Source organism: Phacochoerus africanus, chromosome 13 (assembly GCF_016906955.1).
Source record: "Phacochoerus africanus isolate WHEZ1 chromosome 13, ROS_Pafr_v1, whole genome shotgun sequence".
In the NCBI taxonomy this organism is placed as follows: Eukaryota; Metazoa; Chordata; class Mammalia; order Artiodactyla; family Suidae; genus Phacochoerus; species Phacochoerus africanus.
Window position 1 is genome coordinate 14,341,291 of NC_062556.1, and position 24,422 is coordinate 14,365,712.

General features: G+C 42.1%; 2 protein-coding genes across 6 annotated transcripts in view; one reads left to right on the forward strand and one right to left on the reverse strand.

Moving 5' to 3' along the window:
- The window catches only part of NHLRC3 (NHL repeat containing 3), a 164,706-nt gene that overhangs the window by 129,993 nt on the left and 10,291 nt on the right, over positions 1-24,422 (forward strand). For 2 of the 3 annotated variants that reach the window (XR_007131390.1, XR_007131391.1), the window contains exon 9: positions 2,047-2,105. The gene's annotated coding sequence lies outside the window, so the exon portion shown is untranslated. Of the gene's footprint in view, positions 1-2,046; positions 2,106-4,076; positions 4,634-24,422 lie in introns of those variants that run through there. The other variant, XR_007131389.1, reaches the window with a different exon arrangement.
- The window catches only part of LHFPL6 (LHFPL tetraspan subfamily member 6), a 256,317-nt gene continuing 234,785 nt past the window's right edge, over positions 2,891-24,422 (reverse strand). For all 3 annotated transcript variants that reach the window (XM_047755863.1, XM_047755865.1, XM_047755862.1), the window contains one exon: positions 2,891-4,000. In XM_047755863.1, coding sequence (XP_047611819.1) covers positions 3,882-4,000 — 119 coding nt within the window. In that variant the 3' untranslated portion in view covers positions 2,891-3,881. The remainder of the gene's footprint in view (positions 4,001-24,422) is intronic.

A 24,422-nucleotide genomic window follows, 5' to 3' on the forward strand; every position in this document is an offset into this window, starting at 1 on the left:
GCAGGATCCCATTGTAAATCCATTCCAAGAGCAATAGTTTGCATCCGTTAACCCCAAGCTCCTGATCCCTCCCACTCCCTCCCTCTCCCCCCAGGAAGCCACAAGTCTTTTCTCCAAGTCCATGATTTTCTTTTCTGTGGAAAGGTTCCTTTGTGACATATATTAGATTCCAGATATAAGTGATAGCATATGGTATTTGGCTTTCTCTTTCTGACTTACTTCACTCAGTATGAGATTCTCTAGTTCCATCCATGTTGCTGCAGATGGCATTATGTTGTTCTTTTTTATGGCTGAGTAGTATTCCATTGTGTATATATACCACATCTTCCTAATCCAATCATCTGTCAATGGACATTTGGGTTGTTTCCATGTCTTGACTATTGTGAATAGAGTTGCAGTGAACATGTGGGTGCATGTGTCTTTTTCAGGGAAAGTTTTATCCGGATATATGCCCAGGAGTGGGATTGTGGGATCAATATGGTAGTTCTATGTATAGATTTCTAATGTATCTCCAAACTGTTCTCCATAGTGGCTGTACCAGTTTACATTCCCACCAACAGTGCAGGAGGGTTCCCTTTTCTCCACAACCTCTCCAGCACTTGTTATTTGTGGACTTACTAATGATGGCCATTCTGACTGGTGTGAGGTGGTATCTCATGGTAGTTTTGATTTGCATTTCTCTTGTAATCAGCGATGCTGAGCATTTTTTCTTGCGCTTGTTGGCCATCTGTATCTCTTCCTTGGAGAACAGTCTATTCAGGTCTTTTGCCCATTTTTCCATTGGGTGATTGGCTTTTTTGCTGTTGAATTGTATAAGTTGCTTATATATTCTAGAGATGAAGCCCTTGTCCATTGCATCGTTTGAAACTATTTTTTCCCATTCTGTAAGTTGTCTTTTTGTTTTCTTTTTGGTTTCCTTTGTTGTGCAAAAACTTTTCCGTTTGATTAGGTCCCACTGGTTTATTTTTGCTGTTACTTCTGTTGCCTTGGGAGATTGACCTGAGAAAATATTCACGAGGTTGATGTCAGAGAATGTTTTGCCTATGTTCTCTTCCAGGAGTTTGATGGTGTCTTGTTTACATTTAAGTCTTTCAGCCATTTTGAGTTTATTTTTGTGCATGGTGTGAGGGTGTGTTCTAATTTCAATGCTTTGCATGCTGCTATCCAGGTTTCCCAGCAATTCTTGCTGAATAGACTTTCTTTTTCTCATATCATGCTCTTGTCTCCTTTGTCAAAGATTAATTGACTATAGGTGTCAGGGTATTATCATTATTATTATTACTATTAGTATTATTATTTGGCCATGCCCACAGCATGAGGAAATTCCCAGGCCAGCCAGGGATCAAACCCATGCCATTGCAGTGACAACACCAGATCCTTAACCTGCTGAGCCACCAGGGAACTCCTCACAGATTTTATTATTATTGTTATTGTTAAGATTATTAATCTATGAATCCTGATTTTCATTTGAAAAACAGTGCATGTGAGTATTTTTTATATAATTCTTAATACATCAGACGCTCCTTATCAAATGCTGGGACATCCTGAACCATAAAATTAATATGACTCATAAGGACTTGAGATATAAGGGTTAGCCAGTGGTCTTTACCATGTCAGAGTGATCATTTTTATTCTAGTGAGGTTACTAATGTTTAAAACCATATGCTTCCATAAAATGACAATGTTATCATTAAATCTGTTTAAGAAATTAGACCTTAATGAATTCCATTGAGAATTTTAACTTCATCATGGGAGCTAAGAAGTCATAATACTCTTCTGACAGGAAGGTGTAGTTTAAAAAATTTGAAAAGCACCAGCAATACATGAAAATGATGGGCTAATTGAGGAAGCCAAGTGCAATCTTCTTCTCCTGGCAGGAAACCACTGAGTGGAGAAGCCCCTGCTCAGTGGACAATGAGACACAATCAAATGGCATTCAGTGCATGATGAATAAACATTTGAGAGCAGAGTGATTTTTTCCATAGCAACAAAGCCTCAGAAAGTCCAGAATGTTAGTGGCCAAAAGTCTTGTGTTGTTTTTTTCAGGGACACATGAATCCTGGCCCTGGATGGTTAAAAGTGCCAGAAGCAAGCTTGCTGTTCAGGTATTTAAGTTTAAATTGATAAATATGTATAGAAAACATAGTGACCTGTATAAACAGCCCAAATGCTCAATCGCCACATATGAAAAAAAGCATACCATTTAGAAATGAATTGAAACTGAAGCTTTAAGGATTCGATGCTTACTCAGCATTGCCTAATTAAAGAACATATCCAGTATCCAATCTTTGCTTTTGAAAGAGCTGGTTTTGTTAGGAGGTCATGGAAGGGTCCAAATCCTTCTTTCTAGTCAAGGCTTTATGCTGGGAAGAGCAGTGACAGTATCTTTCCCAATGGCCAAGATCCCTGAAAGATGGCGGTAGGAAATTGCCCCTGGCACAGAAGCATGGAGGTAATGCAGCCCCACGTAGAAAGGAGAGAAGCAGCATGTCCCCAGCAGCTAGTGACCACTGTCATCACCCCTGGAGACTGAACTGGGACCTGGTTCTTGCTGCCTTCATCCACGCCTCCCTGTTGCCCATATTCTCAAACTTTATCCAGACTAGACTTGAAATTCTTCTCTCATAAGGATCTGATCATGATTTAAGTGCGATGAACAGGCAGTTTGCATGCTGGTTGCAAAGGCTTTAAGTTGAAAGCAGGAGTTGTCTTACTCACTTTTAATACCTTCTGTATAGAGAATACCACCTGGTTGGATGACTAGAGGGGGAACGGGAGGCCTTAACCTAAAACAGAAAATTCACCAGACTGTTGGAAGTTGAAAGGTTACATGTAGGAAATTGCAGAAACAAACTCCGTAACTGAATTAACAGTCTCTGACACATTTACCTATTGATCAAAGAGAGAATTTATTCACAGAGATTTTCAGATACAAACAAAATAGCACTTTTAAATTTTTTACAAAATGGATATTGGAATAAATGTGGTACAGCACAGGACAATAATGGACAAAAGGAAACAAGATCTAATGACCCGAACATGTCTCTCGTTACTGTCACATCTTCAACTGAATTCTCTCCTACAGAGGCCAGAAAGTTGCCCCTTTACTTCAAAAGAATATCATAGCAGAAGCTACTCAGAGAAATATTGCATATTTTTGAATAATATTGAAATACAAAGGCTTAATTCTAAAGGTCCACGTAAACACCGAAGACGTGTTGAGGGCATAAAGTTTGTGCAGGATATACAAAATACTGAAAGAGTGGCCTGTGGGTCCATTTATTAGGTTTAATGTATGCTTTACAAAGTGATAATACTGTAGTTTAAATGGGTATTAAAAGGAAGATAGAGGAGTAATGCACCACTAAACTCTTGTATAATCTGTGCAACAACATAGTTTGTGTATGGCATGTGTGTGGATGTGTATGTCTGTATGTGCTCGTGTGCTTTCAGAAGTGCCATGACCTACAGGGAACGTCTGTGGGTTACCCTGCTTCCTAACATAATACTGTTTCTACTAGCCCTTTTGAGTCTGAGTCATCATCCTTAAAAAAAAAATTCCTTGTTTGCATATATAGATTTGTCATGTGTATGTATGTGTTCTACATTAACAATATTCTGTAGAATAGAAATATCCGACACCCTGCAATATTTTTAGCCTTTGGTCCATTTTTCTCTACCATTCCATGCTCTACATTTCTTTCAAAAGTCTTGCCCAACCCTTCCACATAGTATAACGTTTCTGATCCCACTGGGTTTTATTTCATGAGTGCTGTATGGTGTAGAACCACTATTCCACCTTTTGAAAGTAGCTGACTGCTTCGGTCCCTCCTAGCCCCTTTGGCTCGTCTTCTCCCCCGCTGGCTCTTGGTGGCTCCATCTCAGTATGGGTACTGCTTCTGTTTCTTGCCTGAGAAACAAGCCAGCCACGTGCATAGCAGCATGGCGGCTGCAGCACCTGCTCCCGTGCAGTAGTAGGCCCAGCCGATTTCACACTTACCTAGGAACACAAGAGAGGGAGAGAAAGCAGGCACAGATCAGGATGATTTTACAGGAGGCTCTGTTGTTTCTCCCAGGGTGTGTGTTCCTGGTGTACCAAAGTGAAATTGAAATACTCATTAGAAATGTTCTACTCACTGAAATGGAATGCTAACAAGTACTCAACGTTTCCTGGAGATGGAAAAAAGCAAGACTAGTTGTGTGCATTTCAGAAGGACCTCAATACCTATGTCTATGGCTAGCTGAGAAGACAGAAGCCTCGTCTCCCACTGATGTTCATTCTCATGGCTGAAGAAAAAGAGGAATGAAAGCAATGAAGATAGGAAATATGAAGGTATTAGTTGTGATTTAAGGAAAGATAAAGGTATTAATTCTGATTTAAATCATCCAAACTCATATGCATAATGAAAGGCCTTAGAAAAAACTCAAAATATAGATTTAGTCCTAAATACAGATACAGTTTCTGCAAAGGGGACACTCTAAGGAGGAGATCCATATGAAGGATAAAATGCTAAAAGAATCCACCAAAAAAACTCCTGGGACTAATAAGTGATTATAGCAATGATACAAAGGTAACATACAAAAGTCAATCACTTCCTCTGTACCAACAATCAGCAAGGTGTATTTGAAATTAAAAACACAATACCATTGGATGGGATTAAGATGGTGGAAGAGGGGAGTTCCCATTGTGGCACTGTGGTTAACAAATTCGACTAGGAACCATGAGGTTGTGGTTGATCCTTGCTCAGTGGGTTAAGGATCTGGCATTGCCATGAGCTATGGTGTAGGTTGCAGATGTGGCTCGGATCCCACGTTGCTGTGCCTCTGGCGTAGGCCAGTGGCTACAGCTCCGATTTGACCCCTAGCCTGGGAACCTCCATATGCCACGGGAGCAGCCCAAGAAATAGCAAAAAGACCAAAAAAAAAAAAAAAATATATATATATATATATATATATATATATATGTGGAATAGAAGGACTGGAGCTCAACTTCTCTCCTAAAAACAACAAAATTCACAACTAAAAGCTGAGCAATCCCCACCCAAATGGACCGGAAACCTTAAAAAAGATATCCTACTCCGGAAGACAGAGGAAGCCACATCAAGATGTAGGAGGGGCGATTACGTGATATAAACAACCCCCTACCTCCAGGGTGGGAAGTCGCACAGACTGGAAACTAACTGGTTCACAGAGACTCACCTACAGGAGTGAGAGTTCTGAGCCCCACATCAAACTCCCACGTGTGGGGATCTAGCACTGGGAGAAAGAGCCCCTGGAGCATCTGGCATTGAAGGCCAGTGGGGCTTGTGCACAGGAGCTCCACGGGACTGGGGTAAATGGAGACCCCATTCTTAAAAGGCACACACAGACTTTCACATGCACTGGGTCCCAGGGCAAAGCAAAGTCTCCATGGGAATCTGGGTCAAACCCGACTGCAGTTCTTGGAGGACATCCTGGGAAAACAGGGGTGAATGTGGCTTGTTGTGAGGGAAGGACATTGAAGGCACAGCTCTTGGGAATATTCAGCAGTTGCCTTTCTCTGGAGGTGGCCATTTTGGGAAAATCTGGCCCCACCTGTCAGTCAGCTGCTGAGAAGCCCCAGGGCAAACAACAATCCAGGTGGGATCACAGCCCCACCCCTCAGTAAACAGGCTGCCTAAAAACCCCTCAGCACACAGCTGCCTCTAATCCCATCCAGAGACTAAGCCCCACCCACCAGAGGGATTAGAATCGGCTCCACCTACCAGGGGGCAGGCATCAGCCCCTCCCATCAGGAAGCCTACAGCAAGCCCCCATACCGACTTCAGCCACAAGGGGGGCAGACACCAGAAGTAAGAGAGGCGACAGCTCTATTATCTATAAAAAGGTCACCACACCAAAAACCTATAAAAATGAAAAGACAGAACTATATGACTCAGATGAGGGAGAAAGGAAAAACCCCAGAAAATCAGCTAAGTGATGAGGAGATTCTCAGCCTCCAGGAAAAAGACTTTAGACTGTAGATGCTGAAGATGATGCAAGACACTGGAAATAAACTGGAGGCAAAGATGGATAACTTACAGGAAACACTAACCAAAGAGATACAAGATATAAAACTTAAACAAGAAGAGATACAAAATACAATAACTGAAATAAAAAATTCAGTAGAGGCACCTCACAGCAGAATACAGGAGGCAGAAGAAGAACGAATAAGCAAGGTGGAGGACAGATTAGTGGAAATTACGGATGTGGAACAGAAGAGAAAGAAAGATTGAAAAGAAATGAAGAGAGTCTCAGAGAACTCTGGGACAACGTGAAACGCAACAACATCCGTATTACATGGGTGCCAGAAGGAGAAGAGAGAGAGAAGGGGACAGAAAACATATTCCAAGAGATAATAGCCCCAAACTTCCCTAACATGGGAAAGGAACCACTCGCTCACATCCAGGAAGCACAACGAGTACCCTATAAAATAAACCCAAGGAGGAACACACCGAGACACACATTAATCAAACTGACCAAAATTAAAGACAAAGAGAAAATCTTGAAAGCAGCTAGGGAAAAGAAACAAGTAACATACAAGGGAACCCCGATAAGGTTATCAGCAGATTTTTCAGCAGAAACTCTGCAGGCCAGAAGGGAGTGGCATGATATACTTAACGTGATGAAAGGAAAAAACCTCCAACCAAGATTACTCTACCCAGCAAGGCTCTCATTCAGATTTGAAGGAGAAATCAAAACCTTCACAGATAAGCAAAAGCTGAGAGAATTCAGCAACACTAACCCAGCCTTACAACAAATACTAAAGGAACTTCTATAGGCAGAAAAGAACAAGAGAAGAAGGAAAGAAAAAAGAGCAGCAAAAACAAATCCAAAGCAACTCATAAAATGGCAATAAGAACATACATATCAATAATTACCTTAAATGTTAATGGACTAAACGCCCCAACCAAAAGACATAGACTGGCTGAATGGATACAAAAACAAGACCCACCATATATATGCTGTCTTCAAGAGACCCACTTCAGGAGTTCCCGTCGTGGCGCAGTGGTTAACGAATCCGACTAGGAACCATGAGGTTGCGGGTTTGGTCCCTGCCCTTGCTCAGTGGGTTAACGATCCGGCATTGCCGTGAGCTGTGGTGTAGGTTGCAGACACGGCTCGGATCCCGCGTTGCTGTGGCTCTGGCGTTGGCCGGTGGCTACAGCTCCGATAGGACCCCTAGCCTGGGACTCTCCATATGCCACGGGAGCAGCCCAAGAAATAGCAAAAAAAAAAGAGAGACCCACTTCACTTCTAGAGACACATACAAATTAAAAGTGAGAGGATGAAAGTAAATATTTCATGCAAATGGGGATCAAAAGAAAGCTGGAGGAGCCATATGCATATCAGACAAAATAGACTTTAAAATGAATATTTTAAGGGACAAGTAAGGTCACTACCTAATGATCAAAGGATCAATCCAAGAATAGGATATAACAATTTTAAGTATCTATGCACCCAACATAGGTTCACCACAATATATAAGGCAACTGCTAACAACCTTAAAAGGACAAATCAGCAATAACACAATAATAGTGGGGGACTTTAACACACCACTTACAGCAATGGAAAAAGAGAGAGAGGACTCAAATCAATAAACTTAGAAATGAAAAAGGAGAGGTAACAACGGACATCACAGACAGAAAATCAACAAGGAAACACAGGCCCTGAATGAAGCATTAAACCAGAAGGACTTAATAGATATTTATAGGACATTCCATCCAGAAGCAATGGAATACACATTCTTCTCAAGTGCACATGGATCATTCTCTAAAATTGATCACATCCTGGGCTACAAATCCAACCTCGGTAACTTTAAGAAAATTGAAATCATATCAAGCATCTTTTCCAACCACAACGCTATATGACTGGAAATCAACAACAAGAAAAAAACTGCAAAAAACACAAACACGTGGAGACTAAACAACATGCTACTAAACAACCAATGGATCACTGAAGAAATCAAAGAGGAAATTAAAAAATGCCTAGCAGCAAATGACAACAAAGATACGACACTCCAAAACCTATGGGATGCAGCAAGAGCTGTTCTAAGAGAAAAGTTTATAGCAATACAAGCCAACCTCAGGAAACAAGAAAAAGCTCAAATAAACAAGCTAACTTTACATCTAATGCACCTTGAGAGAGAACAGACAAGACCTAAAGTTAGTAGAAGGAAAGAAATCATAAAGATCAGAGCAGAAATCAATGAAATAGAAACAAAGAAAACCATAGAAAAGATCAATGAAATGAAAAGCTGGTTCTTTGAAAAGATCAACAAAATTGATAAACCCTTATTGCAACAGAACAAAGGGTGGGAAAAAATGTACACATGTAAGAGTAACTTGATCCCCATGCTGTACAGCAGAAAAAAAAAAATTGATAAACCCTTAGCCAGACTTATCAAAAAAAAGAGAGGACTCAAATCAATAAAATTAGAAATGAAATCACAGAAATACAAAGGATCATAAGAGACTACTATATGCAACTATATGCCAATAAAATGGAAAACCTAGAAGAAATGGACAAATCCTTAGAAAAGTACAGTCTTCCAAGACTAAACCAAGATGAAATAGAAAAGATGAATGGACCAGTCACAAGAACTGAAATTGAAACTGTGATTAAAAAACTTCCAATAAACATAAGTCCAGGACCAGATGGCTTCACAGGAGGATTCTATCAAACATTTAAAGAAGAGCTAACACCTCTCCTTCTGAAACTTTTTCAAAAAATTGCAGAGGAAGGGATATGCTCAAACTCATTCTATGAGGCCACCATCACCCTGACACCAAAGCCAGACAAAGATACCACAAAAAAAGAAAACCACAGGCCAATTTCACTGATGAACATTGATGCAAAAATCCTCAACAAAATACTAGCAAACCGCATCCAACAATACATTAAAAGGATTGTACATCATGATCAAGTGGAATTTATCCCAGTGATGCAAGGGTTCTTCAATACCCACAAATCCTTCAGTGCGATACATCACATTAACAAACTGAAGAATAAAAACCATATGATCCTCTCAATAGATGCGGAAAAAGCCTCTGACAAAATCCAACACCCATTTCTGATAAAAACCCTTCAGAGAGTGGGCATAGCGGGAACCTACCTCAACATAATAAAGGCCACATATATAACAAACCCACAGCAAACATCATTCTCAATGGTGAAAAGCTGAAAGAATTCCCGCTGAGATCAGGAACAAGACAAGGATGTTCGCTCTTGTCACTACTCTTCAACATAGTTTTGGAAGTCCTAGCCACAGCAGTCAGAGAAATAAAAGAAATAAAAGGAATGCAAATTGGAAAAGAAGAAGTAAAACTATCCCTATTTGCAGATGACATGATACTATACCTAGAGAACCCTAAAGACTCTACCAGAAAACTGTTAGAGCTCACCCACAAATTTGGCAGAGTCGCAGGATACAAAATTAATACACAGAAATCGACGGCATTTCTATACACTAACAATGAAAGAGCAGAAAAAGAAATTAGGGAAGCAATCCCATTTACCATCGCATGCAAAAGAATAAAATACCTAGGAGTAAACCTACCTAAAGAGACAAAAGACTTGTACTCTGAAAACTATAAGACACTGATGAAAGAAATCAAATATGACACAAATAGATGGAAAGATATACTGTGCTCGTGGATTGGAGGAGTTAGTATTATCAAAATGAATGTATTACCCAAGGCAACCTACAGATTCAATGCAATCCCTATCAAATTACCAAGGACATTTTTCACAGAACTTGAACAAAATACTTTCAAGTTTGTGTGGAAGCACAAAAGAACCAGAATAGCCAAAGATATCCTGAAAAAGAAAAATGGAGCTGGAGGAATCAGGCTCCCGGACTTGAGACTACACTACAAAGCAACAATCATCAAAACTGTATGCTACTGGCACAAAGACAGAAATATAGATCAGTGGAACAGGATAGAAAGCCCAGAATTAAACCCATGCACCTACAGCCAACTAATCTATGACAAAGGAGGTAAGACTATACAATGGAGAAAAGACAGCTTGTTCAATAAGTGGTGCTGGGGAAACTGGACAGCCTCATGGAAAAGAATGAAATCAGAACACTCCCTAACACCAGACACAAAAATAAACTCCAAATGGATTAAAGACCTAGATATAAGACCAGACACTATAAAACTCTTAGAGGAAAACATAGGCCAAACACTCTCTCACGTAAACAACAGCAACATCTTCTCAGATCCACCTCCTGGAGTATTAACGATTAAAACAAAAATAAACAAATGGGACCTAATCAAACTTAAAAGTTTCTGCACAGCAAAGGAAACCCTAAACAAAACGAAAAGACAACCCACAGAATGGGAGAAAATCTTTGCAAGTGAATCAACAGACAAGGGATTAAGCTCCAAAATGTACAAACACCTTCTTCAGCTCATACCAAAAAAACCAAACAACCCCATCAAAGAATGGGCAGAAGATCTAAACAGACAGTTCTCCGAAGAAGATAGATAGCCAAGAAACACATGAAAAGATGTTCAACATCACTCATTATTAGAGAAATGCAAATCAAAACCACTCTGAGGTACCACCTTACACCAGCCAGAATGGCCATCATCAAAAAGTCTACAAACACTAAGTGCTGGAGAGGGTGTGGAAAAAAAGGAACCCTATTACACTGTTGGTGGGATTGTAAATTGGTGCAACCACTGTGGAAAACAGTATGGAGATTCCTCAGAAACTAAAAATAGAACTACCATTTGATCCAGCAATCCCACTCCTGGGCATCTATCCAGAGAAAACCATGACTTGCAAAGACACATGTACTCTGACGTTCATTGCTGCACTATTTTCAATAGTTAAGACATGGAAACAAGCTAAATGTCCGTTGACAGAGGAGTGGATCAAGAAGATGTGGTACACAATATTCCTATACACAATGGAATATTACTCAGCTATTAAAAGGAACGAAATACTGGCATTTTTAGTAACATGGATGGACCTAGAAACTATCATGCTAAGTGAAGTCAGCCATACGATGAGACACCAACATCCAATGCTTTCAATGACATGTGGAATCTGAAAAAAGGACAGACTGAACTTCTTTGCAGAACAGATGCTGACTCACAGACATTGAACAACTTCTGGTCTCTGGAGGAGACAGTTTGGGGGCTGGGGGGATGTGCTTGGGTTGTGGGATGGAAATCCTGTGAAATTGGATTGTGATAATCATTATACAACTACAGATTTGATAAATTCATTTGAGTAATAAAAAAACCCACAATACCATTTATATTTGCTCCCCCCCCCCAAAATGAAAATAGGGAAAAACCTGACAAAATAGGTACAAAATCATTATGAGGAAAACTACAAAACGAATGAAATCAAAGAACTAAACAAATGAAGAGATAATCCATGTTCATGGGTAAAGGTGCAATATTGTCAGGATGTCAGTTCTCCCAATTTGATCAAGGGATTCAATGCAATTCTAATGAAACCTCTAGAAGGTTGTGTTGTGGATAACAACAAACGCATTCTAAAGCTTATATGGAGAAACAAAAGAACAGCTAACACCACATTGTAGGAGAAGAACAAAGTTAGAGGATTAACACTGATTCAGGACTTACTGTAAGTCTCCAGTAGTCAAGACAGTGTGATTTTGGTGAAAAAACAGACAAATAGACTAATGGGACAGAATAGAGAGCCCAGAAACAGACCCACAGAAATACAGTTAACTGATTATTAATGAAAGTGCAAAGGTAGGACAATGATGCAAAGGTAGGTTTTTCAATAAATGGTGCTGGAACAATTGTATGCCCCATGCAAAAAAAGGAAATTATACCTTTCACAAAAATTAACTAAAAATGGGGAGTTCCCGTCGTGGTGCAGTGGTTAACGAATCCGACTAGGAACCATGAGGTTGCGGGTTCGGTTCCTGCCCTTGCTCAGTGGGTTAAGGCTCCGGCGTTGCCGTGAGCTGTGGTGTAGGTTGCAGACGCGGCTCGGATACCGTGTTGCTGTGGCTCTGGCGTAGGCCGGTGGCTATGGCTCCGATTGGACCCCTAGCCTGGGAACCTCCATATGCCACGAGAGTGGCCCAAGAAACAGCAAAAAGACAAAAAAAAAAATTAACTAAAAATGGATCATAGGCCTAAATGTAAAACATAAAACTATGACAGTCCTAGAAGACAACGTAAGAGAAAACCTAGCTGACCCTGGGTAAGGTGATGACTCTGGGCTATCACGTAGTCCATGAAAGTACTAATTGATAAGCTGAACTTCACTAAAATTAAAAAAAAACTTATGTGTATGACAGTGTCAAGAGAATGAAAAAACAAACTGCAGACTGAGAGAAAGAAGTGCAAAAGACACACCTGATAAAGGACTCTTAACCAAAATACACTTAAAACTCAACAATAAGAAAGCAAACAACTTCATTTTAAAAAGGGGCCAATGGAGTTCCTGTTGTGACTCAGTGGTAATGAACCTGACTATCCATGAGGATGTGGGTTCGATACCTCGCCTCGCTCAGTGGGTTAAAGATTCAGCATCGCTGTGAGCTGTGGTGTAGGTCCCAGATGCTGCTCAGATCCCGTGTTACTGTGGCTGTGGTGCAGACCAGCAACTATAGCTCTCTGATTTGACCCCTAGCATGGGAACTTCCATATGTCACAGGTGTAGCCCTAAAAATTAAATAATAAATAAATAAATAAAAATAAAAAGGGGCCAAGACCTCAGAACACAGACACCTCACCAGAGAAGATATACAGATAGCAAATGAGCATATGAAAAGATGCTCCATATCATGTCATCAGGGAAATGTAACTTTTGGAGGCTGGGAATAATATATACACTCTACTATAAAATAGATAATTAATGAGAACCTACTGTCCAGCACAGGAAAATCCACTCAGCAGTTTGTTATAACCTACATGGGAAAAAGTAATGGATATATTTATGACTGACTCATTCACTTTACTGTACACATGAAACTAACAGAACATTGTAAGTCAACTCCAATAAATTTTTTTTTTAAATGGGACTAATCTTCAGGCAAAACCAAACAAACAAAAATGACAGTGCTACCTCACTGCATGCCCATTAGAATGGCCAAAATCTAGAGTGCTGATCCCGCCAAATACTGGTGAGGATGTGGAGCAACAGGAACTCTCATACACGGGGGTAATTAGGCAAAATGTAGTCACTTTGGGAGACAAAATTAAACCTACTGTTACTATACAGTCCAGCACCGACACTCCTCGGTGTTCACCCAAAGGAGCTGAAAACTTATGTCCACACCCGGGCCTGCACAGGAATGTTTATGGCAGCTCTCTCCATAACTGCCCAAGTTTTGAAGCAACAGAGATGCCCTTCAGAGCCAGGACTCAAACCTGGGTTCCAGGTTCTAAGAATAAGAAGTCCTTGACCCAAAATATCCTATTTGAATTAATGGAATAGGTTTCTGCAGTAATCAGTCATTTTATTTTTAAATAGCACCCAAAGATTCTTTTCTGCTCTAATTTTAGTCTTCTGGAAATCAGAAACCAGAAAATGCTCCAACAGCAACTATTTCTTCCCTTTTCTTTTGTTTTTATTATATTATTAGTATTATTGTCTTTTTAGAGCTGTACCTGGGGCATATGGAAGTTCCCGGTCTAGGGGTCTAATCCAAGCTGCAGCTCCTGACCTATACCACAGCCACAGCAACCAGGGATCCGGGCCGTGTCTGTGACCTACACCACAGCTCATGGCAATGCCAGATCCTTAACCCACTGAGCGAGGCCAGGGATCGAACCCGAGTCCTCCTGGATACTAGTCAGGTTCATTACCACTGAGCCACGACGGGAACTCCTCTTTTCTTTTGTTTTAGTTTACACATTATATTAGCTACAAACACATATAACAAGATAGTTGGATTTCACAGTCAGTGAACATACAAACCATAGCTTGAAAACTGTATCTTTTTTTTTTTTCCCCACAAGTCAGTCGTTTTTACCTTGTTCATTAACTACTACCTCTCTATGAAGAAGTACAAAGACTGTTAGGGGTAGCATGCAATTTGACTTCTTCTCTTCACTGAGGTCTACTGAAGGGGCAGTCAGCAGAGGCCCTATTTACAGGTAAGGTGAAGTGAGGCAAGGCTTGAGTCATTGGCTTGTAGTCACTGTAAGTCAACAGCAGCAAAATTAGATCAAGTATCTTCATATCTCAAAAGTATTCTACGTCATTACCTATGTTCACGGACAATGGGCTACATTCAGTCTTCAGCCTTGATATCTTCCTTCCCATATCCAATAACATAGCAAACACATATTGATTGCTGTTTGCTCTGAATTGTTAGGAGAGCTTTCATGGAGTAAATGTTAATACATTTAATCCTCATAAGAACACAATGGGATGTGAGCATCATCCCCACAATTCAGATGGGAAAACCAAGGCTAAGGAAAGTTCAATAACATGCCCATGGACTTGCCTACAGTCCCTCTGCCTCTCTCCACAATTCTTCCTGTGTTCCACCACTCCTCAACTGCCTGTGGCAACCCCAGGCAGTCTTACCTGCTGTCATTGCTTTCCTGTCTCCCTGCTTTGATTTATAGTATCAGCAACAGCCAGAGGCAGCTATCTTTTTTTCTGTCTTTTTAGGACCGCACCCACAGCATATGGAGGTTCCTAGGCTCGGGCTAATTGGAGCTGTAGCCGCCAGTCTACGCCACAGCCACAGCAACACCAGATCCGAGCTGCGTCTTCAACCTACACCACATCTCACAGCAATGCCGGATCCTTAAGCCACTGAGCGAGGCTAGGGGTTGAACCCACAACCTCATGGTTCCTAGTTGGATTCATTAACCACTGAGCCATGACGGGAACTCTGCAGCTATCTTTTTAAAAATAAATCCTGTTGGAGTTCCCGCTGTGGTGCAGTGGGTTAAGAATCCGACTGCAGCAGCTCAGGTCACTGTGGAGGTGCTGGTTCAATCCCCAGCCCAGCACAATGGGCTAAAAGATTCAGCACGGCCGCAGCTGCAGTTCAGATTCAATCCCTGGCCCCAAGAACTTCCATGTGCCATGGGTGCGGCCATAGAAAAATAAAATAAAATAGATCATGTTAAGTCATTCTCTTAGAATCCTTTAATAGTTTCTCAAACATGCAGTCTCCTTCCAGTGGCCCATGAGCCCTGGCATGAGCTGGTATCTGCCTGCCTCTCAGAAGTCATGACCACCTTCCCTCTGGTTTCCTTTCCTGCCACACTGGCTGAATTCTCTGGACCACACCTGGCTGGTTGCTTCATACTCTTTATTCTTTCCATTCAGAAAATTCTACTCCCAGATCACTAGAGAGCTGGCACCTACTCAAATGGCAGCCCCCTCTCTGCCTGTCTCATCAAATCACACTATTCCTTCACCTCAATTTATTGCCTTTGCAGCACTTACCATGGTTTGTAAATATTGTGTGTGTGCAGGTGCTTAATCTTAGTCTGTCCCACTGGGATAGATGAGAGTTTCAATTAGGGGAGACCTTTGTCTATTTTCTTCCTTATTGTACTCCTACAACAGTGTCTGACTCATAGTAGGCACTCAATAAAGAAACGCAGAATGAAAGGCAAGATGAAAGACAAACAGAAAGAAAGGAAGCGAAGTAGGCAGACAGCTAGTCTTTAAAAAAATAAATACGGGGAGTTCCCATCGTGGCACAGTGGTTAACGAATCCGACTAGGAACCATGAGGTTGCGGGTTCGGTCCCTGCCCTTGCTCAGTGGGTTAACGATACGGCCGTGAGCTGTGGAGTCAGTTGCAGATGCGGCTCGGATCCCACGTTGCTGTGGCTCTGGCGTAGGCCAGTGGCTACAGCTCCGATTGGACCCCTAGCCTGGGAACCTCCATATGCTGCGGGAGCGGCCCAAGAAATAGCAAAAAGACAAAAAAACCCACCAACAGCAACAAAAAAAAAAAAATAAATAAAAATAAAAAATAAATAAATACAGAATTTTAAGAGTACTTCCGTCCTGTTTTGACACTTTTGGAGAGCAGTTCTCCAAATGTAAACTATGCATTTACAGCTTCATACAGAGTGTGCTACATTTAAAAGGATGATAGATCCAGAAAGAGCACACCTCCACCTCAGGCTGAATCTTCCCAGCACAATGACCTCCATTTATACTGGGAGATAGAATCAGTCTTTTTTAAGGGTAACAGAGTCTCCTTCATGGACCAGATTTTCTGATAACCATAGGCTAATGTGGCAGTGAGTCTTGGGAATAATCTCCATTTTGAATTATTCTTTCGCTGGATGAAATAAATCTAGGAGGGAGAATTAATAAGTAGCTAAGCGATGGCAGGTGGTTTAGAACTTTTCAAAAAGTCAGCAAAATTGCTGGTCAGTCCATGCAGTACACGGCTCATAACAGAGAACACGATCAATTGTTCAAGAATAACAAGGTATTGAACTGCGTACAGTCCCACGACCTCACATGACAAGTGGAGGACATAACTCCTTATTAACTGTTGGACACTCCCTAAGGAAAAAGTAGCTGCTGAGACTAATTAAGAACAGTGTGCGTGACAGTAGTAGTGTGTTAAATAAAGATGAAAAAAAGAAGTCACTAAAACACTGACTATCAGAAGACCCAGGAAAGAGCATAACTTTTTTTTTTTTTCCTCCAGGAAAGTCAATAAAACAGCAGAAGCTTAAATCTTGGGGGCCCTTAATTGGCAGGGTTGGTGTGGCGATGGTGTAGATACTCCTCCATCCAATTCCTTCGGATCCCTTTGCTGGTTCCATCCTCCATCAGCTTCTGGTTGCACTTTGATTCTAACAGCTTAGATTTGCAACTCTCTTCTGAGGCCTGGTGAGCCGGGACCCATTTTGCTCCAACTCTCAGAAAGTGGAAGTACCCCTGGCGTGACCTGTGACGGGCTGATGGGGAGTCTGAAAGCCCACATTCTTGCCTCCGGGTGGCACAAACTGTGCAGTGCCATGAATGTTCCAGAGCGCCTGCGAGCTCAGGCGGAGGCTGGGACCTCCCCTGAAACTGCCTCCTTGCTTGGCGTCTACGCCTCTCTATCTTGGTTTCCCATTACTGGTTTCTCCTGGGCTCATTTCCTTGATCCCCTGAACATGAATCCTCATCTCAGGGGTTTTGCTTTGGGGAACCTGATTTCAAACAAGAGCAAATGAATGATCTTTCTTGCTTTTCTTTACTGTAATCAGGGTCTGTGAAGTTTCTTCAGTTGTCAGGGGCTTAACCCACCTACCCACCTACCCATCCAAACGCTGCCATCCCCTGAAAGACCCGGAGCCGGGACAGAGTCTTCAGCACACCCTCCCTGTGCTACCATCTTCCTGGGGCCAATCTAGCGCCTTACCTGCTCAATGTGTATGTGTCATTTCTGAGAATGGTTATGTTCTGGAGCCTTTCTTGTTTGTGTCATAAACCATAAAATTCATCAGACCAACTGTCTAGCAGGCGAAACAGAAAGGCAGGACACCAAAGAAAGGTACTTTAAAAGTGTACCTCAGTAGAAAATGTCTGAGGCCATCCCGCCGTATTGGTACTAATTACACACATGTGCCTGTTTATGTGTGATCTACACATTTTTTGGTTTAAATTTAGCAACTGGCTAAGATCCAAAGTGAGCAACTAATGTTGTGTGATTTAAAAGAAAATTATTCCTCTATTTCAGATATGAAAGTTTTGGTTTGCTAAGGAATTCATAAAGTAATTTGTAAATAAATCAATACAGATTTCTTCTGGTATTTTGCATTATACAGAGATATAGCCAGTCCCTCAGACAAAGGGCATACACACACACACACACACACACACACACACACACGCACACACACACCCCTTTTGAGAAGCAAGAAATGGTCAAGAGCAGTAGTAAGATCAAGAGAAGTCACTAAGATTTGGGCGAATCTGAAGAGACACTACGTTATCCATCCCCTGATCCTTGACTCCCTTCTTCCCACCCCCCTTCGATACATTCATTAATTTGACAAATACTTGTTAACATGTCCACCCCAACTGGAAGCCTCTGGGTACCAGGGATCCACTTTGGAAAAAGATAAAGTCCGTGCTATCCAAGAACTGTGGTCCAGTCAAGGCAGTATAAACAGTAACTACTCAGATACTTATGTGATAGTAATTGTGACATGTGCTTGGAAGAGAAAAACACACCCAGGAAGCTAAGACAGCCAATCACAAGGAATTGCATACGGTGCGGTCTATGAACGGGCATTTTCGATTAGCAGGGACACTGAAGCTGAGGCCTGGCAGAGGAGCACGGACTAGCCACGCGTGAATGTGGGAGGCCGGGGGAGCGGACTGCCCCAGGGGAATGGGAAACGTAACAGAGAAATGTAGGCAGATTTGGGTCTTGTTCAGATACAGTACTGTTCAGGCGAGAGATGGCTGTCACTGTGGGTGTGGGTGAGAGATGGGCTGGCGACCAGCTGCAGAAGTTAAGCGCTGGAAGGCAGGAGACTTCCTCTTTAGAATGTTCAGCTCCACTGGTACCTGGAGATATGAGACGGTCAACATCCATCCGTCAATCTTCTGCAGCCACGCTGCGCTGCACCGTTACAGGGGATCCAGGAGAGAATGCGATCGCATCTTTGGTCTCACGAAGCTTACGTTCCACTAACACCAATTCTGGAGCATCACTGAGATGGGCCACATTATTTTGAAACCATCCCTTGTCTATTTTACACCTGTGTCTGTAGCAATTCAGTTGAATGAAATTAACTAAAGAAGGGAATTTTTTCATGAAATTATAAATGTAAATGTCCCTTGAACTTCTCCCCCAAAAAGGAATATATTTTTTCTCTCTGAGCATGATTCCTTCCATTGTTAATGGAAGTTGGAACTAGAGGAATAAGAAATTAGCACTGTCTTTCACAGTAATAAGAAGAAAAGTCTTTTTGAGTACATTATGCTGTTAGGAAAGAGGAGATGTTTCAGTTTGTATGTTTTAAGGTCCAAGAGTATTAATGGAGCTAAATGAAACCAGGAAATACATGATCATTCTTCCCTGGCCTCTCTCTTCCCCTGTCGTGGCAATAAATTCCCGTTCTTGTGATGCAAGCAGAAAGCATTTTACTAGCGGGCAAGTTTTGTCTGTATTCTTTCAGGAAATTAGAGAAGCAAATCTGTTGCAGCTTTCCCTTTTGCTCTCTGTAATGCTCCATCAAACAGGACTCCAAGATCACTGGGTTGGCAAACGGTGGCTTTCAACAATCGGGATGCCATTCTTGACAGATAAAATAGAGGTTAATGGGACAGAAAGCAGCTAACCACAGCCACCTGCAAAATCAATGGAAAAAGATGTCCTGGCTGCGTTCCAGGGCAGCCCCAGAGAGAAGATGGGGGGATGGGCGTGGCTGTTTTTCAGGGTGGCTCAAATTCATTTTTAGTGTGACTTTTCTTAGTAATAGAAAGAGAAGAAAAGGCATGGGGATCCCAGTCTTACGACAAATTACACTGAAATTTCAGTGATAGTTCATTTTTGGAGAACATGGTATCACTTGTTCATTTGTTTGATGAACATTCCAGAGCCGACCACGCGACTGCCTGTCTCACTCCTGTATCCCAACACTCAGTACAATGCCTGGACCACAGCAGACAATTGATACACGTTTGTGGCGTGAATTCATGCCAGACACTATGCTTGTGCTGAGAATAGAGATCTGAAATTAATAATTATATACTAGCTGTCCTGGATAGCCTGTGAGCCGGGCGAGAAACAGTTTAAAAGCAGCATCTCATTTAACCATTTTTGCCTTTGATGCTTTCAGGAAATTAGAGAAGCACCTCTGTTCACCCTTCCCCAATGTCCTTCCTTTTGAGGTGAAGACATTGAGTTCCATGCAAGATAAGTCACTTGCCCAGTAACTCAAATTATATGACGAAGCTTGAACTTGAGTCGGTTCCAGCACTTTGTCCTGTGCTCAGATAGTGTCTCAGGAAGCTCTCTATCAAATGTATGTTCCCCATGTGTCAGACAGTACTTGTCTTTGCTAGAACTTCCATGCCACGAAGAAATAAAACATGTTCTGCATTTTTGAATTCACCAGTCTCAGAAGGCTCCAGGCGCCCGTGTCTACCTTGTACAATCTAGTTATTAAACGCCTGCATCTTGCAGACTTGGAACTCCCTCTCCAGGGGCCAGTGCAACCCAACCGGCACTCTCTTGGCAACACCATCCCCTCTAGGGGATGTGGGGTGGTGTGGTCCAGTGAACTTGCTTGATCAAGTCAGATAACTGATTCTTTCTGGGTGAGAACTGGCTATGGACATGCTCACTAACTGGGTGTTTTGTTTTTCTTTTTAGGTCCACACCTGTAGCATAGGGAAGTTCCCAGGCTAGGGGGTGAATGGGAGCTGCAGCTGCAGGCCTGTGCCACAGCCACTCAGGATCCGAGCCATGCCTACACCAGAGCTCACAGCAATGCTGGCTCCTTAACCCACTGAGCAAGGTCAGAGATTGAACCTGCAACCTCATGGATACTAGTCGGGTTTGCTACCACTGAGCCACAATGGGAACTCCCCCAAACTGTGTGTTTTTGATGTGTACCCCCTGTCTGAGCAGAGCCGAGGAAGGGCTCCAGGTCCTGGGCCCACCCCTGATCCCCTCCACCTGTAAACCTCTAGCAGGCTGGCGGGAGCTGCCGTGCCATCCTCAGTGGTTACCCAGAGGCTTTGCCACAGCGCCTCCCACTGGGCACAGGGCTGCTCATTTAAGCACAAAACAGGGTCACCCCGGTCATCCTGCCCTCTGACCAATGCCTAATGCAAATCTCGATGTGTGCTCAGCCTTCCTGTGCCCTGCACTTGAAACTGAGTCCCCTGGTTCACTTCTTTCCTCACGGGGTCACTGCTGAGTTCCCAGCCCTGAGTCCAGAAATAAGCCATCTGCCATCACTTATCAAGGCAGAATACCTTTCATCTGTGATGTTTTAAAATCTGTAGCATGTTAAGATATCAATGAAAAGTCTATGTAGAAAGGAAGCAGGTGAATTCAACTTCATTCCCTTTTGCTGTACAAATAATGAAGGCAGGAAGGTGGAAGAAGCATCGGTGAAGAGAGAAAACTTTTGTGTTCCTAAATACCGTGGACAGAAAAGTTTGATGGGGCCTTCTCCTCCTGAATAAATTCCTTCCTACCTCTTCACATGCAGACCAGCTTGTCTGCCTACACATTAAAACCAAGAACAAAAACAACCTCTCATGGGATCAATGCCATTTGTTCTTTTGGGATGTCACTGAACAAAGATGATTCTAGTAAAAACAAAATAAAACCAAAAAAAGAACCATCATGTTTTAAACATTTGACCTAAAACATACAGAAGCTTTCATTCAAACTCATAAGAGAACAAGTAGTTAAAATGATACCTGTGTCTGAAGAGAGAAGAGCAGAACTCAAAACTTTAAAAAAAAAATTACAAGAACTCGAACTTGATTGCTGAGCAAAAAAAAAATGAAGTAAAAAGACTGAGGGAAGAAATTTTGTGAAGTGGGGCTCATTTTAAAAGCTCTTTGCTTGTTTCTTTTTATGACTAGAAGCATAAACTCACATTGCTGATTGTCCTAGACACAACTTCAGCGTCCCACTGAGACTGTACTTCCCTGGACGTGCTCTAGGGGGTGCTGTCCTCAAGCAGATCTCAGGAATGCCCCCCTCATGGGTAGTTCCCAAGAGCAGATAGTGTGGCGGTCTGTGCAAAGGTGGAACCGACCACAGACTAAGCTCTGAGTCTGCACACAGTGTCCTAGGAAGCCACGGCCATCTTCATGACCCCATACATTCTACAGTCTTCCTGAGCTGCAGCACCGTGGATGGACTGAGCACCCCTCCTCAAGATACCATCCTTGACTGCAGGGAACAAGGCCAACGATGTCTTTCTACTTCTCCTGCCCCTTCATTCCCAGGCTTAGGAGGCTGAACAATAGGATGGGAACTCTCCTGGGAGCAGAATGGTACCTTCCCCCCAAACCTCAGTGTATGAAGGTCTAGCTTGGAGCACTGGACCCACTTCAACCAAAAAAGAGGAGGCGAGAGACTCTTAAAAGCCTCTTCACCTTCTCTGTCTGCTCTACCTTCTCCAGGAGGTAACTGGGATGTGAAGAGTTAGACTAGACACGGCACAGTGTCCGGCGGTCAGAGCTGACACGCTCACACTACAGCATCAGTAAGGATGCTCCCTACCCTGCAGGTCCGAGGGAGCAGGGATTTACTCTCTGGCAATCACTTGTACCTGAAAAGTGTTCATAACAGCACCGTGTCTACGGAGACGTGTTATAGTGAATTTTTGATAGGAAAATATATATCTGCCTTATAAATTTTATCCAGCACAGCTCCATCGATTCTGTCGTTGGGGTGAGAGTGAGGAGAAGGCTGTCGGAGGAAGACGTGAGGGGTACGGACTGCTGTGCAGGCAGGCACTGAACTCCAATAGGAGTTCACATTATACAGTCCCAGATTTTAGAGGGAAAAAAAGCCTTCCCAAATTACACATGAATTGTACTTATTCAATGATATAAATTTCTCTTCTGGATTCCCACACACAGTTGGTTAAAGAGCCATAGTCTCAATTTGCTCTGCTATGTCTCTCTTGCCCCAATAGCCATGTTTTAGCTCCACCTTTAAAACCAGCCATCATCAACTTAGGACACTCCAGCAAGTACCTATCCGAGGGCCCACACTTGCACAGCTGTTCAGACTTATCAAAGGGCAGGACACCCAGAACAATAGCTGGACTTGACATAAGGTTCTGTCATTCTGAACCTAAACTCTATATCAGGGGAGGAAAGATACTACTCTTTATTTTTATTACTATTACTATTATTACGAATACTTTCTGAAATCTTAAGTTCTCATATCAAAGTGTAGATTTGAACAGCAAGCTTTTAAAAAAATTTTTGAGGAATTACCATTGTGGCTCAGCGCTAATGAACCCCACTAGTATCCGTGAGAATGCAGGTTCAATTCCTGGCCTAGCTCAGTGAGTCAGGGATTCGGCGTTGCTGTGAGCTGTGGTGTAGGTCACAGACATGGCTCAGATCCTACGTTATGTAGGCTGTAGTGTAGGCCAGCAGCTTCAGCTCTGATTTGACCCCTAGCCTGGGAACGTCCCCATGCTGTGGGTGCAGACCTAAGAAGAAAAAAAAATTTTTTTGAGCATCTAGAGATTTTCAATACTATTTTATGTTTGTTATTTTCTGAAAATAGAAAACTATGATGCAGAAATAAATTTTAGAGCGAACAACCCAGTATGAGACTGTAAATTCCATCTAATGCATAATTTTATACCTAAAACTTATAAATCAATCTGTAGATTAGACAAAAGCAGTGTATCGATGTTAATTTCCTAATTCTGGTCATTTTACTGCTATGTAAAAGAACGTTATTCTAAGGAATCATTCACTTAAGTATCTGGGCGTGGAACGGCATCGTGTCGGAGAGAGAGATCAAGGAGCAGGACCGAGGAGGGGAATGACAAAGAAAATGTGATGACACTTAACATTAAGAGAATCTGAGTGACAAGTGTATGAGAATTTTTTGGTGGTATTTTTGCAATGTTTCTACAAGCGTGAAATCACTTCAAAACCAAAATGAAGCAACTATAGCAATTTAACGATACATGTAGATACACACACGTCCAGGTAGACACGTGCATATGTATGTATATAAACATGCATGGATGGGCCTTTATGATAGTTTGACTTATAAATTTTTTGACTTTAGGATAGTGTGAAACTGATACATATTCAGTAGAAACTGAACTCTGAATTTTGGATTTGATCTTTTCCAGAGCTAGTGGCGTGCAGTCCTATCCTCTCTCATGATACTTGGCAGGGAGCACAGCTCCCATTCAGCCAGGAGATCAAGGAGGGTAAACAACCAATACATTTAGAACCACTCTGTCGCTTCTAGTACAGCATTCAATAAATTACATGAGATATTCAACACTTTATAATCAAAAAGACTTTGTGTTAGAAGGTGTTGGGCAACTGTAGGCTAAGGTAGGCATTTGGAGTACGTTAATGACGGCTAGTTAAAACTATGATGTTAGGGAGGCTGGGTTATTAAATGCATTTTCAACTTACCATGGGTTTCCTGGGATGTAACCCTATTATTATAAGTCAAGGAAGATCTACCTATAAAACCAGTGGAAGATTTTTATACTTCTAAGTACAAAGAGCAAGAACTCTATCTTGGTAAAGATATGGTATGCAAAATGAGAAACCTGCCTACTGACAATTTTTGTTGTGTAATTTTCCTCATGAAAATATTCATTCACCCTCTTCCACTCCATGTGCACTTGTTGCCCTGCTGAGCACAGCACACAGTGGGGTGACCAAAGAGGTCTCAGATCCCTGGCTGCATCGCTTCTAACACAAAATCCACCAGATCCCCACCAA